Genomic DNA, 16,516 nt, shown 5'->3' on the forward strand with positions numbered 1-16,516 from the left:
GATTTTAGCCCGATATCTATAAAATATCGGGTCTCTCTAATCGATTAACTTTTAGTAGTATTTTAATCCGTTGTAGTTAAGCAATTTAACCGCGAGTATAAGGAAAATTGTAGATATTATTGGAGCTGGTAATAAACCTTAGAAAACAGACTTGGTTCCGCTGGTGCACCACGAATGTGGTTAGTCATTCGCTCGCGGGCCGATTGACTCCGCACCAACGGAATCGCGTCTGAGCTTGCTGAGGTAAACGCGGAAATTTGTTTTGCAGACGCGCCGGCCAAACATTGCTCCGTGTTGAACCTCTTCAAAAGGGGCAAGAGCCATGTTATGGGATCGCCTGCTTCTGAAGATATTTTAATCTCGCAAGCTAGAGAACAGGTTCAAGAGCCGGGAATTTTTCATTCAGCATCGACGGATCTACCGCCTGCCCTAGACAAGAAACCCGGCCACAAAAACCGTCTGCAAAAGGGTATACAAAGAAAATCAATGAGAATTATCACTTGGATCAAACAACACGCAAATCCGTAACGCCACGCTTGCGAACGAGTTGCTGATTCCGACTCTATATCACCACATCCCTCAGCCTAGAACCCGCAAACGCCATGCCCGACAAAGGGGTTCCTGGAGTCCAGAATTGCGGCTTGTCCGCCACGTTCCGAGTATAAATGAAATCGCCGCTGCAGCATCCTGAGATCGCGCCGTATGAACACCCGCATTAGAAATTTGAAAAATAAACGAGATCTGCGTATCAGTCATGACAAAGGCCGTCTTGTTATTTCTCAACCGTAAACGCTCTCTCCGGCCCCCGGGGTTCCTTCACTAGCTGTGCTAAGTCTTGCGCATAGGCTCAAGAACACGACCGTCTCGGTCGCAGCGAGGTAGTTGAGGGTGTCTAGAAGGATCTTAAGGTGGCGGGCGAAGTTGTCTTCGTACTTGTTCAGGATGTCAAACATTTTGTTGACTTTGGCTGGATCATAAGCAACTGAGGTTGAAGACGATTTCGAGTGGCCGTGCGAGGGCTTGACGTTGGCGGGGGCAGCGGCAGAAGAATTTGCTAGATCAGGATCGGCGGCGACGAGGTAGCGAGAGAGAGAGGAGGTAAAGTTTGCGAACATGGTGCATGTGGCGAGGATTTTGGAATTGATCTGAGTGAAAGAATGTGGTTAGTATTATAGACGATAATAGGAGCGAAGAGATATGACATACCCGTAGTAGCTTAGAATTCGTAAGCATGCACTCCTTCAAGCATGTTGCTAAGAAGTCAACATGATCCTGCATGAGCTCATCGACTGTTCTTTTGACTTGTGCTGGTTCATCCGCTTTCTGGGGGACATCCTCGTTGCCTTCATTCAGCCTTGCCATTAGCGATACCCAGTTCGGCTCAATCACTTCAGCTGTGCAATAGTACAATAACTGTTGTACAAACACCAACATCCTTGCACGCAAAGTCCATGCTTTTCGTTTCCACATTTCGATCTGAGGGTTCTTGCTACGATGCTTCCAACTCAAGACCTTGCTGTGGTCAGACCAGCTGCCGACGAGAAGTGTCTCGAGGTGTCGAAGAGAAAGGAGATACCGGAAGAGTAGCTGGTAGCGTGTCAGGGTGACCCGGCTTACAACAAGCGAAAGAGGGAATGGCATTGCGTAGTCTAGAACAAGGGCATCAAAACCAGTGATATCTTTATCATCTGTCACGGATGGTGGTTGTGTAGCTGGAGTAAGATAGTTGGAAATGCTTCCGGTTGCTGCATCCTGATCTAATCCAGTGACATTGACAATTTTCATCAGCCAGTTAGTAAGACCAATCTCGTTCATTTGAACCTTAACATCTTCTTTGTAAGGATCTTCAGCAGCAACACTGCCAGGTTGCCGAAGAACAATATCCAGCAGAGACTGTAACTTTCCAATATTGACCAGTTTGGCAGGCTTCTTGAGCTCGGATGTGCCTAGCTCTAGGAAGTAGGTAAAGAAATCTGACCGGTCGAGGAAGAAGTAGTGCTTTAGCGATCGAAGACGAGCGGGTAGAGCGTGCGTAGTAAGAAGCAGATTGAAGAGGGAGGAGTTTGCATAGGCGTAAGCCGAATTGACATTCTCGAGAAATCGAGAATCATCAAAGCTCGTGGGCACGTCTTCCACAACCTTGCTGACGTCGACTCCACCGCACTCTCGTACAACATTTAAATATTTCCCTGCTAGTAAAACCTTGTCCTTGACACCCTCAAGCTGGGGAGGAACGAGGTTATCACGAATGGTGTAGCGTTTCTCCCAGTACTCATCGGTGTAATCTTGGTCTAGCCTCTCCCGTTTGATACTCTTCTGTTCTTTTATGAGAAATTCTGCATGTGGGTCTTTGATGCCTCCGTGATGAAGCCATTCATTTAACATAGCCATGTAGGGACGACTAGCTTCTCTGAGAAGAGTCGTGAGCAGTGTCCTTGCGGCAGGATCGCCGGACATAGATGCCAATCTTTTCGTTATTAGGCCTAGAACACTTCCTCCCTTGCATATCTTCTTGCTAGGCAGGCCGGCTTGGCCTATATTTCCCCCTTCGCGCAGTGATTCAAGAATACCCTCCAGGTTGTCGGTGTCATCCATGGAATCCTCCGAGTCATCGTCTTCCAGAATACCATTTGCCTTGAGCAGTTCAATACCCATGGTATACAATTGAAATAACATATGACTCGTTGGTTTGGTGTGAAGATTGAGAATATGGAGGGTAAATGCGGGATTCGTGAGCATCTGGTGTTCCAATTGGGCCATAAGAACTAGATACTCCTTAAGCAATTGTCTCACGGCTGCACAGAGAGCGTGGTTAACAGCACCAAACTGTTCTCTGCTCTGAACTTCCACGAATGCCTCCACTGCCGTATAATGCGTTGCCATCTTTAGCATGGAGGTGGTCAAATCTCGCAGACTGGGGTCTAACCCAGGAAGGACTCGGAACGGAGGACCAATAAGGCGTTCCTTTTCATCAAGCGGATTGTAATTGTCTGCATATCGAATGTACTGTCCCTCAAACCCCATGAATACAAAAAGAAGGTCTTCGATTATCGCTGCCTCTTGCGCATCAAGAGACAGCTGGTTCAGCGGTTGAGGCTGGAGCGGCTGGGGAGCTGATGATGCCAGAGGAGGTACGGATATCCGCGACGCAAGAGGTGCCGTTGTGTGAGGTATAAGAGAAGCTTGGGGGGCCCATGGCGCTGCGCAAGTTACAGTTAGAAATGGTCCCATAATTGCACAACACTCAATCACAGCACCACAACATACCCTTAGTCTCATCGTTGCCTCTCTTCGTGCCTGCACTACTTGTAGACGCTCTTTCCGTGGGTTTTGTTAGCCTCTCCGTGTCTCTGGTTCTTCTCGCATTTACTCTGCTTTCCGTGGTGTGCTTCAGCGGACTCCTTGTTCGCGCTGTGACAGTTTCCCTCGATAAAACCTGTGTTCTATCAGTTCGCCGCTCGGAGGCTGTATTTGCTGCCGATTGTCTCCTTGTATGCGTTGTGGTAGAGTTTCGCCTTTCATTCTCTGGTATTGAAGCTGAGGGTACGCGGGGTCGGGAAGAGCCAGCGTAGGTGGATGTGGAAGTCTTCCTTTCGGTGGAGGTCGACGACTTCATATTAGGAGGTTGGCGTGCTGACATGATTGCGACTTCTAGCCTCCATAGGCTACTCTCAGAATTTCGTCACAAGTGGTCGCGCAATTAACGATGTTCTTAGCATTTCACAACACCACACGTTGTTCCAATTGACATGTTTGTGTTTTGAATTCTGACGTAAGCCATTTGATTGTGGGAGATCGAAACATTGTTAACTGAACCTCAAGGTGAATTGGATATTTGAACTGGGTTTTCTATTTCCAGCCCTGCATCAATGTCGATTCTCCAGGCCTTCCTCTCCCGAGTTTTATATATACCTAGTAAAAATACACCCGTCTCAAGCGAGAGCGTAAACGTACAATTCATAGCCATCACTCATATACCTCGTCAGATCATGAAACGGTATAACCATAATTTCACTGCTAAACGACTTGCTAAGAACTCCTCTAAAAGCCCGGGTATTTGCCGTTTAGACCGTATTAGAATGTTGCAGGATAATATCCATAAGGGCCACACAATACCGAACAACTTCGCTTCAACATGCCGAGGTTGACTTAAGTCCCTCTATTTTTCTTGCCGGGAATCTTTGGGGGCGGTATCTTGCCAATGCTAGCAGTCTGTGCACCCCCAACCTTCTGCACCTGGGCAACTGCATCTCCTAATAATACCCGAATGGCTCCCTCTAGTCGACGGTCCTCCTTGCGTCGCATCCAGAGTAAAACTATACCAAGAACTACTATGTCGACCGCAATATGCTTCAAACCAGTCCAGATGAATTTAAACAGCCAACTGAAAACCGTGTGTGTTCGATTGTTGGTAAATAGGCGGCGCGACTCAAGCTGCTCTCGCAGCGCAGCAACCTCGGCTGTCATTTTAACAAGTGCCTGTTCGACGCGCCGGCGCCACTTCTGGTCAGACGGGGATGATGGTGGTGGTGGCTTAGCTAATGATCTGTCGTGTGGAGCATCTTCAGCCTGGTCCGGATGGTCGGCCTCATTTTCATGCTCTAGATTAGGATTATATTGGGAATCCTGCGCGTCCACAAACTCGTCTCCATTGTCATCTAATTCTTCCTCCTCATCCTGGGACATGGGACTTCGGACTCTCGGAGGGCCGTCTGGGGGTATTTGGTCCGGGGCGCGGTAGTCGCGCGATCCATGAGAGGATCCAAGCGCTGGATAGGAAGGAGGCATATGTAAACCCAGAGTACCAAGGGTCTGGAGAGGTGACGAGGAAGAGGACGACGGTACGTTCGATTTTACCTGATCCCAGACAAATTCAAGCTCTGCGACAAGCTCGCGGGAGTCTGGACTTGGAGACGCGTACTTGTGCATTGTGTCAATGAGGGTAGTGATGTAGCGGCGTTTAGCTTCCGTTCGGGAGAGGCCGGACTGTTGCTTCCATGCATCCCTATAATCGCCTTAATGTTTATACGTAGAATCGCGCGTCAGATCAAATACCATTTCTCTCGCGCGCGATGAGCTTCCTCTTCAGTGCCTTCGGGTCTTTCCATAGTACCCTCCACATCTCCCTCTTCGCAGAGCGTCAGCAAGCGACCCTCATTACCCGCAGGTTATTGTAGCGCGTACCCATACTCTGCTTATAGAGGCCATACAGCTTCAAACGTATCGCCGACGGCGGCTTTTGCGACCCAGTTCGGACCTTGTTGACGGTATTAAGGGCATGGCTAAAGACTCTGTCTAGTGCAAAGTACAAGTATTAGCCAGGATATCTAAGAAACAGTGACATAGGAGGAAGCGCGACATAATATTATCTTGGGGTATCCGCCTCTTACCTACGGAATCTGACATGGCAGAGTCGTTAGTCGGTAACGGCAGGCCGTCGCCGATTCATCAAGTGAGGTTGTCCCGGGCAGGCGTAATGAATTTTGAAATAGAAGTGTAGCAATTGAAAGCTTGCGTTTGTGTATATGGACGTCCTGCATGGCGAAACAAGTGAAGCACGAGTGCAGTCGGAGGGATGGATTACCCTCAACAGCAAAGCCGCGGTTCACGGAAAACCGATGATGGTATGGGGAGTCGTCGTTTCGGAGTCGGTTATGTTGCTCGTTAGCTGAGATAGCCAACCAAAAAGAGGTAATACTGGAGAGCCTCGAATTCAAGTATAGACACAATCGGAAGATAGTAATAGCACAGCCACAGCAGCCCAGACACTCCATACGCCAAGATTAGAAACCCAGAAGATACAATTCAACTGCAGGACGGAGTTTCTGCGTTGCTCCATATTAGGTATAGCTGCATTTGCAGCATAGCCGACACCGCTCAATTTCACGTGCGTGCTCCCGACTCCATGAATTTCCGTTGACTCAGCATGCTCAGACTAAGAAACCTTACCTCAGCAAGCTCAGACCGTAGAATCAATTAGCGGACATACGTATATCCGCAAGCGGATATCGCTAACCTTTTTTGTCAAAAAGTTGATTCTATGGTCTGAGAGACTTTTCCAGTATTTCTTAAGCGATCCAACTTTGTTTGTATGTAGAACAGTTACCTTTTTTAACGAAATTAATCCGCACCCCCACAGCAGCTATTATCTCAGAAATACCGTTAAATTAATCCGCAGAAGCAGCTCTATAATCGATGAATATATCTACCCTATTAGCCCCCGCGATATTAAGCAGAAAGCGCGGGTAATTCGCCTACTTAGGCTCTGCACGAGGCTCTGCACAAAGCTCTGCACGAAGCTCTACACCAAGCTTTACACAAAGCTCAACACGAAGCTCTACACGAAGCTCTACATACGGAGGCTCTGCACGACGGCTCTGCGTATGACGGTTCTGCGTACGATAGTTCTGCAGAGCATTTACGGGACTGGAGATGGTCCTTTAGTAACCTTTCTTTGGCGTAGTTACAGCTATATTATACACTATAACGTGGACAATATATATCCGCCAGTCTATAATAGGTTCTTTAAGGTAGCTATTATAGATCTATATAGGTTTTATATATATTAGCTAGCATTTAATAAAGTTGTATATAGTTACGGGATTCCTAATGTCACGGAGCGCGGGCAATGGCTACAAAGCGTATGTATTCGGGGAGTCTACAAGACGTTGCGCGATCGATCGTAAGGGTCGAGGGCGTAAGGAGGTGATATACCNNCGCGTAGCTGACNTAAGCTGTACGCGAGGTGTACGCGAGAGCACGGGGCTCTCCTATGGAGGCCCCTACGGTGGGGTTCCGTGACACTACCCCCCCTCTTATAGAGGCGGAGCTCCGGCGACGCTGTGGTTGCTATGTATATATAGAAGGGACATTTAAGGTATAGAGAAGGAAAAGTAAAGGGGGTATTGCTAAGGGCTTAAAACAACGTTATGTAATAAGGCTTGGCACCTAAGAATCCGACTAATTAGATAACTTTAACCGCCGGTTAAAGTTCCTAGACATCTTATTAATATTCTGGTCACGTGATCGCATTTTGCCATTATATAATAGCAATCTGCGGCAATTTAACGGTAATTTGCCCTTACGTGGCAATATACAACGGTTTAACTCTATAAGGGCTCCCATAGAGGATTAGGTATAAAATCTCTACTTAGGCCCAGTTTCTGTAGGTTTACGTGGTAAAAGTCGCTAATTAGGTCCTTTGCATTTTTAAAGTCTTTCTATAGTTGCTATTCTAGCTAATCTATATCGAATCCTATATAGATAGCTCTATAGTAGAGCTATCGTCCTCTACCTTTGCCAAAGTATTTAGAGTTAATAATTTATTCAACGGTCCACTCCTTGTGGTTCTTATCTTCATTCTTATCTTGGATTAGTACTAGTAGGGGTTTAGGCTATATCTGTCCCGGTAAGGGGTTAGGCTAGTAAAGGTATAGTAGCTATAGGTAAAATATAGGCTATATCCTACGGGTGGCTAGGGCAGGCGGGAGCTCTAGTTCGTATATAGCTCCTCTATTAATAACTTGTTTAATTAGATAGGGGCTAAGGTTCTTATAATTAAGTAACTTTATAGGCCTCTATATAGAGATATTGCGTACATCTAGCTATACCCAGTCGCTAACACGCATCTCCAGTAGTGGTGTTCTGTGGCGGTTGGCGAAGTAAGCTTATTTCGCTTAGGCCTAGGCCATCTCTCCTTTGTAGTAGTTGAGTAGGTCTTTTATATAGTCTGCATATTAATTGGTAAGTAGCATCTTAAGGCGTTTTCTATATAGCAGTTTCTTATTAATAGGCTCTGGTGGCTCTATACCGGATTATAGGTAATATCCTTTATTTACGAAGAATGGGGTAAGTCCTATAGTGGCTAAGATGTAGTTATTTGCTGTAAATTTACCTAGCGGAAGGTAGTTTACCCAGTCGTCCTAACTATAGGCGACTACCTATCGTAAGTACGCCTTTATACTAGCGTTAGCGTTTTCTAGTTATCCCGCAGTTTCGTAGTAAAAGGATATAGATATCTTAACGGAGATACTAAGGCGTTGGTAGATCCGCCTCTATACGTTAGAGTTAAATTATATGCCTTAGTTAGACGTAATAGAGTCGGGTAACCTATATAGTCGGTAGACTTCGCGGAGGAAGGTGTTGGCAATGTCGCTTACAGCTACGCCTTTGGTTAGGATATAGTGGCGTTCTTTTATAAGTCGGCATATTATTATAAGGATGTTCTTATAGGTTCGGCCATATCACTTATAAGGCGGTAGGTTGATAATAAAATCTATGGCGATATCTGCCCATCGTTATATAGGTACTAGTAGAGGGTATAGCAGTCCTTGGTATTTTATATAAAATGCTTTAGCATATTTATAGCTGTGGCAGGCGCTTATAAAGCGTTTAACTAAGTCTATTATTTTGGGCCAGAAGTAGTATTAGCTGAAAAGCTTATAGGTTCCTTTTTTACCTAGGTGGCCGCTTAATCGGAGGTCATAGGCCATTTGGATTAGTTGCCGTTATAGGTCTTCTAAGTTGGGGATAAATAGACGGCCTCTATAATAGAGCCTATTCTCTTTTACTTCTAAGGCTGCTATATTAATCTAGCCTAAACTTTAGAGGTTGGTAGGCAGTGTACGGGTACCGGCGATCTTTGCGGTAATTAGTTAATATAGTAATAGGTTAATAGGGGTATTATATACTATAGTAATAAGTTTGTTAATTTTAGGGGGTAACTTTAGTTCTATGGTATAAAGCTAAGGGGCGGTTGGTTCTATCTTAGGTAGTATACCTAGGGCTAAGTTTCATACTTTTAGGATTGTTTGTTATTGGAATTAATTATAAGGGTTATCTTCTAACTAAGAAAGGTCTTGCGAACGGCGTATTAGGCTATTAGGCTTAGTACCTTATACTCCTAGCCTATATGCAATTTTAAAGTTAAAACTAGAGAGGAACTTATTCCAACGTACTTAGCGTTAGTTTAGTTATTTCGTAGTTATAAAGTACTTAAGGTTGCGATAATCCGTAAGGACCTTAGTTAGCTAGTTAGGTTCTGCTAAGAAAAGTTCCAGTTAGAATTTCTTAAACGCTTATATAATTACAAGGAGTTCCTTATTATAGATCTCGTAGTTATATTCTTATAGTGTAAGCTTAGACAAGTAGAATATGACTAGGTAAAGGAGACCGTCATTACCTATCTGGGAGAGGACGCCCGCGTTAACGTGGTCTAAGGAGTTAGTCTTAAGATAGAGTTGTCATCCTAGTATAAAGTGAGCTAGGATAGGTGCTTTAGTAAACGCATCTTTTAAGTCTTAGAACGCCTTTTTGTATTTAGGCGTCTAGATAAAACGTAGATATATTTTTCTTCCTTTTGCGGAAAGGCCCTTTGTTCGCATTATTGCTATAAGTAGTGCTATAATACCTAAGAAGTTATATATAAATTTCTGATAGAAGTTGGCGAAACTAAGGAAGACTTATACGTCCTTAATATAGGTAGGGGTTTGCCATCTAGTAATTATATATACTTTTTTGGGGTTTATACGGACACCCTTAGTAGTAACAATTAATCTAAGGTATTTTACTTCTGTAACTAAGAATTCGCACTTCTTTAAATTAATATAAAGTCCTACGTCTCTAAGGCGCTGTAGGACCTTTTAAACGTGCTCGGTATGCTTAGAAGGGTCGTCGCTATAAATAAGTATATTGTCTAGGTACGCGGAGCAGAAGTCGTTAAGGTAGTCCCGTAAGGCATTATTAATATAGCTTTAGAAGCTGCCTAGGCCGTTATATACGCTAAAAGGCATAACGGTGTATTCGAATTGGCCGAAGCGCAATGCGAATGCGGTTTTTTATTCATTACCTTCCCGTATTCGGAGGCGGTTAAAGGCGGCAATAATATTAAGTTTAGTATAGATTTTGGCTTAGCTAAGCCGTTTAAGGGTTTCGCGTATAAGCAGTACGGGGTATCAGTTCTTAATCGTAATAGCGTTAAATCCTCTATAGTTAACGTAGAATTAAATACCTCCTCCTAGCTTTTTAGTAAAGAGGATAGGGGCGGCTGCTAGGGATATACTAGGACGAATAAACCCTTTATTAAGGTGCTTGTTAATATACTTTTTAATAACTAAGAGTTCGTCTTTTAATATTAGGTAAGGTCTCTTATAGGGCAGCGTTTTTCCTTATTTAATATTAATGGTATAGTCGTTAGGTTAATATAGGGGGAGTGTATTTGCGCTCTTTTATAAGCATATGTCAATAAAGTTATAGTATTTCTTAGGGAGGAGCTTACGGAGTTTCTTATTGGTAAGTCCTTTTTTAAGCTTTATAAACTTCTTAAAGTTTAAGGGTAAAAGTCCGTAAAGTTCTACGGGGGCATTGTTTTCTAGGAGGTTAACTATATCTATCCTATTACTATAGAGGACGTGGTCCTAATCTTATTAAGCTTATATAGTCGTAATTAGGAGGCTACAGCAACAGTCTAGCCTTTCCTACGTGCTATATGGTAGAAGGCCGCGGTGCTTATATAGTAGTAGTTGGTTATAGGTGGAGTAATAAGGGTTTCCTTAGGTTAATGTCCTGGGGAGTAGATAGAGGCGGCTAGGCCATGCCCTAGGCAAGTCTCTCTGCAGTATTTAGAGTTAAAGGTTACTTCTCTCTTTTACCAGTTAATGGCGAGGTTATATTATTTAAGCTAGTTCATTCTAAGGATAATAGGGTAGTTTGTAAGTGGTGTAATATAGGCCTAAAGCTCCTCCTAGTGTCCATTTATATTTAGGTAGAGTTATGCTATATAGGTAATCTTTTATGTAGTACAACTACCGTTAGTAAGTTATAGGGCGCGGGCTTTAGTAAGGGGTAAGGTAGGTAGGTTATAAGTATATACAAATTAGGTATCTATAAATTTATTAATAGCTTTGCAGTTAATTATAGAACGGGTTTTATATTATTTCTTAGCGGTAGTTCCCTCTATAGGTAAGACTATTTACTTCCGTCCTTCCATTCTTACTAAGCTATCTATTAAGTAAGCCGATATATAGATCCCTCTATTATTAGAGTGTCCTAACCTATAACTTAGGGCTAGAACTTTATATTTTCCGCTTTCGCGTCTAATTCTACTACCATTACTATATCTTTATCTTATACAGTAGCGGCGCATAGCGACGTATTTAGTGTCTGGGGTATAAGGTTAGGTATTTAATAGCGGCTGCTAAACCTAGCTATTAGGCAGTTTAGGCTATAGCTATAACAGCCTTCTTAACGGCATTTATAGCAACGCCTTAGCTTTTAGAGTAGCTCGCGCTCTCTATCTAGTAGCTTCTTTGGGAAGGCTAGTATAGAGAGGTCAATATTAGGACCAGTGGTATTGCTTAGGGTAGTAGGCGTCGGTAGTTTAGTAGGTCTAGAGGGCTTCTATAGGGAGGTCTTCGAGTAGGGGTTTACAGTAGTGATCTAGTTTAGCCGTTATTTAATCTTCCGTAGGGCTGCTACCATATTATAAACGTCGTTATAGTTATGGCTAGCGGCTGCGTAACTAAGGCGATAAGTGACTTTTTTAAGGAGATCTTCTTAGTCTTTAGCGTCGTCTTAGGCAAGGACTCTAGTGTATTTCTAGAATTTAATATAGAACTTGTTAAATAATTCAGTAGGACTTATCTTTAGGGTGCATAGTTTAGCTTGACTAGTAGCTACTAGGTTATAGTCGCGGTATATTTAGTTAAAGTCATTAAGGACTTCCTAGTAGGACTGCTACTTCTAGGGACTGCTAGTCTCCTATTAAGCGAAAAGCCTATTAAACGGGATACCCTTTATTTGTCTAATAATATAGCTAATCTTAGTATCTTCTATAGGGAAAAGGCAGGCGCTCTAGGTTAGTTTCTCGCGGGTTTATATCTTCTAGTAGCTATATTCCTTGCGGTCACCCTTAAAGATTAGGGGATTAGGGTAGCGTATATTAGACCCTATAGTGGTAGTTTAGGTTTAATTATTATGGCTTTTGTCGTCGCCGCTGCTATAGTAGGGGTTCCCGTTAGGTAAAGCTGCTTAGCGCTAACCTTCTATTAAGCGTTAAGTAGGTAAGGTTGCCGGGGGCGTAGAGACTTAGGTAGCATTATATACAGTAGAGAGGTGTCTAGTATTATTACAAATGTGCTTATTAAGCTAAGATTATAGGTATTTAATTATACCCTCTCTTTCGGTAACCGTAGCAATAAGTATAATCTCGGCCTTCTTTAATCGTTGGATATCGCGTTTAGACGCGCGGAGGTCGTCTTCGATCTCTTAGCGTGTGTTGTCAGCGAGCGCCTTACGAGCTTGTAGGTCTTAGATAATATTATAATCTTAGGCAGTACGCATCTCAGCTCGTATAAGCTTTAGATAGTAGTTCTATAGAAGGCGGTAGTATTTATTAGGTTCTTGTGCTACTATTTTTATAAATATCTCAGCGTCTCGTATCTCGATCTCAATGGGTAGTAGCCCTTTAGCTTATTTATCCGTGGTTATATAGTTAATAAAGGATAAGATATTGTTAATATCCCCCTTATAGTCATTATAGTCTTTTAAGCCACTAGGCTTCCCTTTAGGGGTTAAGGCTAGGGCTAATAAATTAAATCCTCCTAGGACTAATTGGTGTTGTGGTTTCAATATAGGTATTAGGTTATTCTTTAAGTTTAATATAGTAGCTAGTAAGGAATTTCGTCTTACTATTATTAATTCTTTGGGAGTATAAAGTGAGGTAACTTATAGACACGCTGCTTCTGGCAGCGTCTGCGGTATTATAGAGACATAGAATTGGTCGTAGGCTAAGCGTCGGTAAAGAAGAAAAAAAAAAGGCGCAACGTAATGTCATGGAGCGCGGGTAATGGCTACAAAGCGTATGTATTCGGGGAGTCTACAAGACGTTGCGCGATCGATCGTAAGGGTCAAGGGCGTAAGGAGGTGATATACCTACGCGTAGCTGACGTAAGCTGTACGCGAGGTGTACGCGAGAGCACGGGGCTCTCCTATGGAGGCCCCTACGGTGGGGTTCCGTGACACCTAATAACGCCTTTTTTTTTTAACGAAAATAATCTTAACTCTAGGGGGTTGTAGGCTAATTTAGACCTAATATCTATAAAATATTAGGTCGTCTCTCTAATCGATCAACTTTTGGTAGTATTTTAAGCCGTTATAGTTGAGCGATTCGACCGCGAATATAGGAAAAATCATGGGTATTGTCGGAGCGCCTAAGAACCCTTGGAAATGTAGCTTAGACGTGATTCCAGTGGTTTCGCACAAACGTAGTTAGTCAGCTTGCGGACCGATTGAAAATCCGCACCAATGGAATCACGTCTAAGCTTGCTGAGGTAATAAGAAACCGATGAATATCTACTGCGCGGATAATCGAATATCCGCAAGCTAACCTATTCGATAGATCCATCTATTTCTTAGTCTAAGCCACTTTAGTAAGCTTTTGGAAGCTAAGCCGCTCTATTTATATAAGGCAATCCATTAACTTTAACGAAATTAATATAAGTAACCACTACGTCTATTATCCTATAAATACCTACATTAAAATCGCCTTAATTAGCTCTCTAATTAATAGATTTTCCAGAACTAACTGCTAGCCATAGGTGTATCTAAAAAGTGTTAAAGAAACCCCTTTACTTCGTCTAGCGGGAGCTAGTCTTTTTAAACTTTTAATAATAAACTACCCTCTTTATTAACTAACACCGCTAGAGGATTAAGAGATATAGCGGATATAGTATCTAAGGGCATTAGCGGTCTTATCCCATCCCTATTATCTCCCCTATTGTCTCCCCTATTACTCTCCTTAGCTTAAATATGGTTTTTAATAGCCTACTTATTGCTACCAAACTATATAGATCCCTAAGAGGATAAAGAAGTAGGAGTTAACGAAATACCTATAATATCTATAATATCCGCTAATAGGATATCCGCTATAGAGAAGGTCTAAGTAATTATTAATTATCTTAGGCTATAGTGGATATCTATAGGAGACCTAGCGCTTAAATGGATTATAATAGCTAAAGGTTTACATAAGGCACTAAAGAAAAAAAGAGTAAGAGAGCTCCTTAGTAAACTCCTAGAGGATGCTAATATCCTAAATATCTATACTAAAGAGATGGAGAAACGCGGTATAGCGGGTGCTAGTATTACTCTTATTATTTAGGGAGAGCTTAAAGAGCTAAGGGAGAAAGAGTTACTATTTAGTAGCTTTAACCAATATGCGGATATTAAGTAGCTTAACCTTAGGCAGTGCTATTAAGCCGTAAAGACTTATATACCTATACTAAAGCATATAATTATAGCATATTAAGAAAGTTAATATAAATATTCTTTATATAAAGGCCGTGCGGTTCTAATAGCTTCTACGCTTATATTTAGCCTTTTATAAAACTCCGTAAATTATATCTTATAGCTATTAGGGATATATCTCTAAGCTAACGGCGTTAAGCGCTACGTGCTTTCTGTGCTCTATAGGCTTAGATTAATTAATAGTTATATTACTTTAAATTAGCAGAAGGAGCGGGTAGCCTAGGAGTTAAGGTTTAGCCTATAATCTCCGTAATGCGGATATACACTAATGTTACGGACGCTTTAAGTACGATGTTACGACTACTTGGAGAGGAGACGGAAGAAGCTAGTTGGTTGATTTAGGCACGGTCTAGGATGGAGCCGATAGAACTATGTGACGAGGAATGGTAACTAAGGTTATATAATGTGCTACGTATTAAATAAGAGGAACAAGAGGAACTTATATACCTTACGTATAAAGCGTATATCACATATAAGAAGGATTTCATAGGAGTACGGTTGTGTATTTAAGGACCCTCAGTCCCTACCTAGATAGTTCCTTCCTTATAGTAATTCTTAGAATACAATTGGAGTTAATCTATTGGGCAACCACTCCACCAGTTATTATTACGTTATTGACTTTTATATTTACATTTCCTATACACCTAGCCTATTAATAAGCCCATCGTAGTTCTTGCTATAAGGTTCCGTTATATAATTACTACCCGGTTATAGTATTAATATAAGAAGTTAAATAACATGCCATCAAAAGCAGCCACTATAACGCCATTAACGGCAGCAACTACTTTAAGGATAGAAGGTGATACTAGTATAGCGGATACTAACTTATAGCAACCTATGACGGTCAGATAGCTATAGGAAATAGTTAACTAGCTAATAGCTAATAATACAGTGTTGGAAGAAAGACTTAACGGGATAGGAGCAGTAAAGATTAAGCTACTATTAATTAAGAGATTTATAGGAGAGAGGTTAAAGCTTAAAGGATTCCTTATATAGATGTATTTTAAGGTCTTATAGGAGGGAGTAAAGTTACCTACACCTGTGGATCGGATAGCCTATATAGGACTATTCTTATTAGGGAAAGCACTTAAGTGGTTTAAACCTTACCTTATAGAAATATAGGTAAACGGAATAACGACTACTAACTAAGACGTGTGATTTATGTTCTTAAGTTAGGAAGGATTTATAAAACGACTAACGCAGATATTTAGAGACCTAGAAGAAATAACTATAGCAGAAAGAAAACTCTAGAACCTTATATAATAAACTTTAGTAATTAAGTATATAATATAGTTCCAGATACTAGCAATATAAGTAGAGTAGAATAATAGGGCGCTTATAGTATAGTATAAATAGGGACTTAAGGCTAAAGTTTAGGACGTGATTATTCTAATAGAAGATGCGGATACCCTAAGGGAACTAATAGATCAGGCAATTAAGATTAATAATTAGATCTACTAAAGGGAACAGGCTAAAAGAGGCTAGGATAGAGTTCTATAGTTATATAAGGCGTAAAGTACGCAACAATAAAAGCTAAGTTAGAAACTATGGTATGGCGTAGAGCTAATAGACCTAAGTAGTACTAAAGAAGCCTATAAGAGATAGAGCAAACTATAGAAACCTAGAGGATAAGGATTAAGTAATTAAAGGTCTAAGGAGCAGAGGCCGAATTAGGGATCTTAACAGCAGAAGACATTTAGGCGGACTCTATAGCAAGAGAAATGGTTTAAAGAAGGAGCTTGCATAAATTGCGGAAAATAGGGTCATTACGTTAGAGACTATAGAAGTGGGTAGAGTTACTATATAGTAAAAGGCACGAGACTAGTAGATGATATATACGTATAAAGGGATAATAATATACTACGAGGAACAAAAGAATATTTAATTAGAAGTTTTGCGTTTTGTTATAATAACGCATACCAAATTTATAAGGACGCTAAGTACGGCGTAAGCTATTAGCTATAAGAGCTAGCACTTATAGGATATAGAGGAACTAACAAACTAGTTCGCAGATCGGATATTAAGGACGATAAATTTGACCTAGGCGAAATATTCCGTGACGATAAGGCAACAAGGGCCGCTTACTAGGAGCAAGTAGACCTTAGAGATATTATACTAGAAGTAGAGGATAATTCTATTACGGAATAGGGAATATTAGTAGGGATCGAAACCCCACTAGATATAATATCTATCGCTTTATAAAATATAAGAGAAG

The 16,516-nt window shown here is 41.8% G+C and overlaps 2 protein-coding genes across 2 annotated transcripts; both read right to left on the reverse strand.

Moving 5' to 3' along the window:
* Window positions 1-779: 779 nt before the first annotated feature.
* K441DRAFT_555104 (uncharacterized protein) lies at window positions 780-3,616 on the reverse strand (the record flags this gene model as incomplete). Its single annotated transcript, XM_067643263.1, has 3 exons — window positions 780-1,145; window positions 1,207-3,200; window positions 3,268-3,616. The coding sequence occupies 3 exons, from the start codon at window positions 3,614-3,616 to the stop codon at window positions 780-782; spliced, it is 2,709 nt and encodes a 902-aa protein (XP_067504996.1).
* A 226-nt stretch (window positions 3,617-3,842) lies between these two features.
* K441DRAFT_634059 (uncharacterized protein) lies at window positions 3,843-5,715 on the reverse strand. The gene is made up of 4 exons (XM_067646397.1): window positions 5,391-5,715; window positions 5,185-5,295; window positions 5,056-5,128; window positions 3,843-5,005 (listed from the first exon to the last, which is right to left on the reverse strand). Exons 1-4 carry the CDS (start codon window positions 5,404-5,406, stop codon window positions 4,150-4,152), a joined length of 1,056 nt encoding a protein of 351 aa, XP_067504997.1. The 5' UTR covers window positions 5,407-5,715; the 3' UTR covers window positions 3,843-4,149.
* Between the last annotated feature and the right edge of the window lie 10,801 nt (window positions 5,716-16,516).

Source organism: Cenococcum geophilum, assembly GCF_001692895.1.
Source record: "Cenococcum geophilum 1.58 unplaced genomic scaffold K441scaffold_16, whole genome shotgun sequence".
NCBI lineage: Eukaryota > Fungi > Ascomycota > Dothideomycetes > Gloniales > Gloniaceae > Cenococcum > Cenococcum geophilum.

What these genes read in the sequence shown, in the direction of transcription:
- K441DRAFT_634059 (XM_067646397.1), bottom strand. An exon ending in CCTCTATAAGCAGAGTATGG is followed by an intron (nt 5,129 to 5,184) that starts GTACGCGCTACA and finishes CGCTCTGCGAAG; the next exon opens with AGGGAGATGTGGAGGGTACT. An exon ending in CATCGCGCGCGAGAGAAATG is followed by an intron (nt 5,006 to 5,055) that starts GTATTTGATCTG and finishes AGGCGATTATAG; the next exon opens with GGATGCATGGAAGCAACAGT.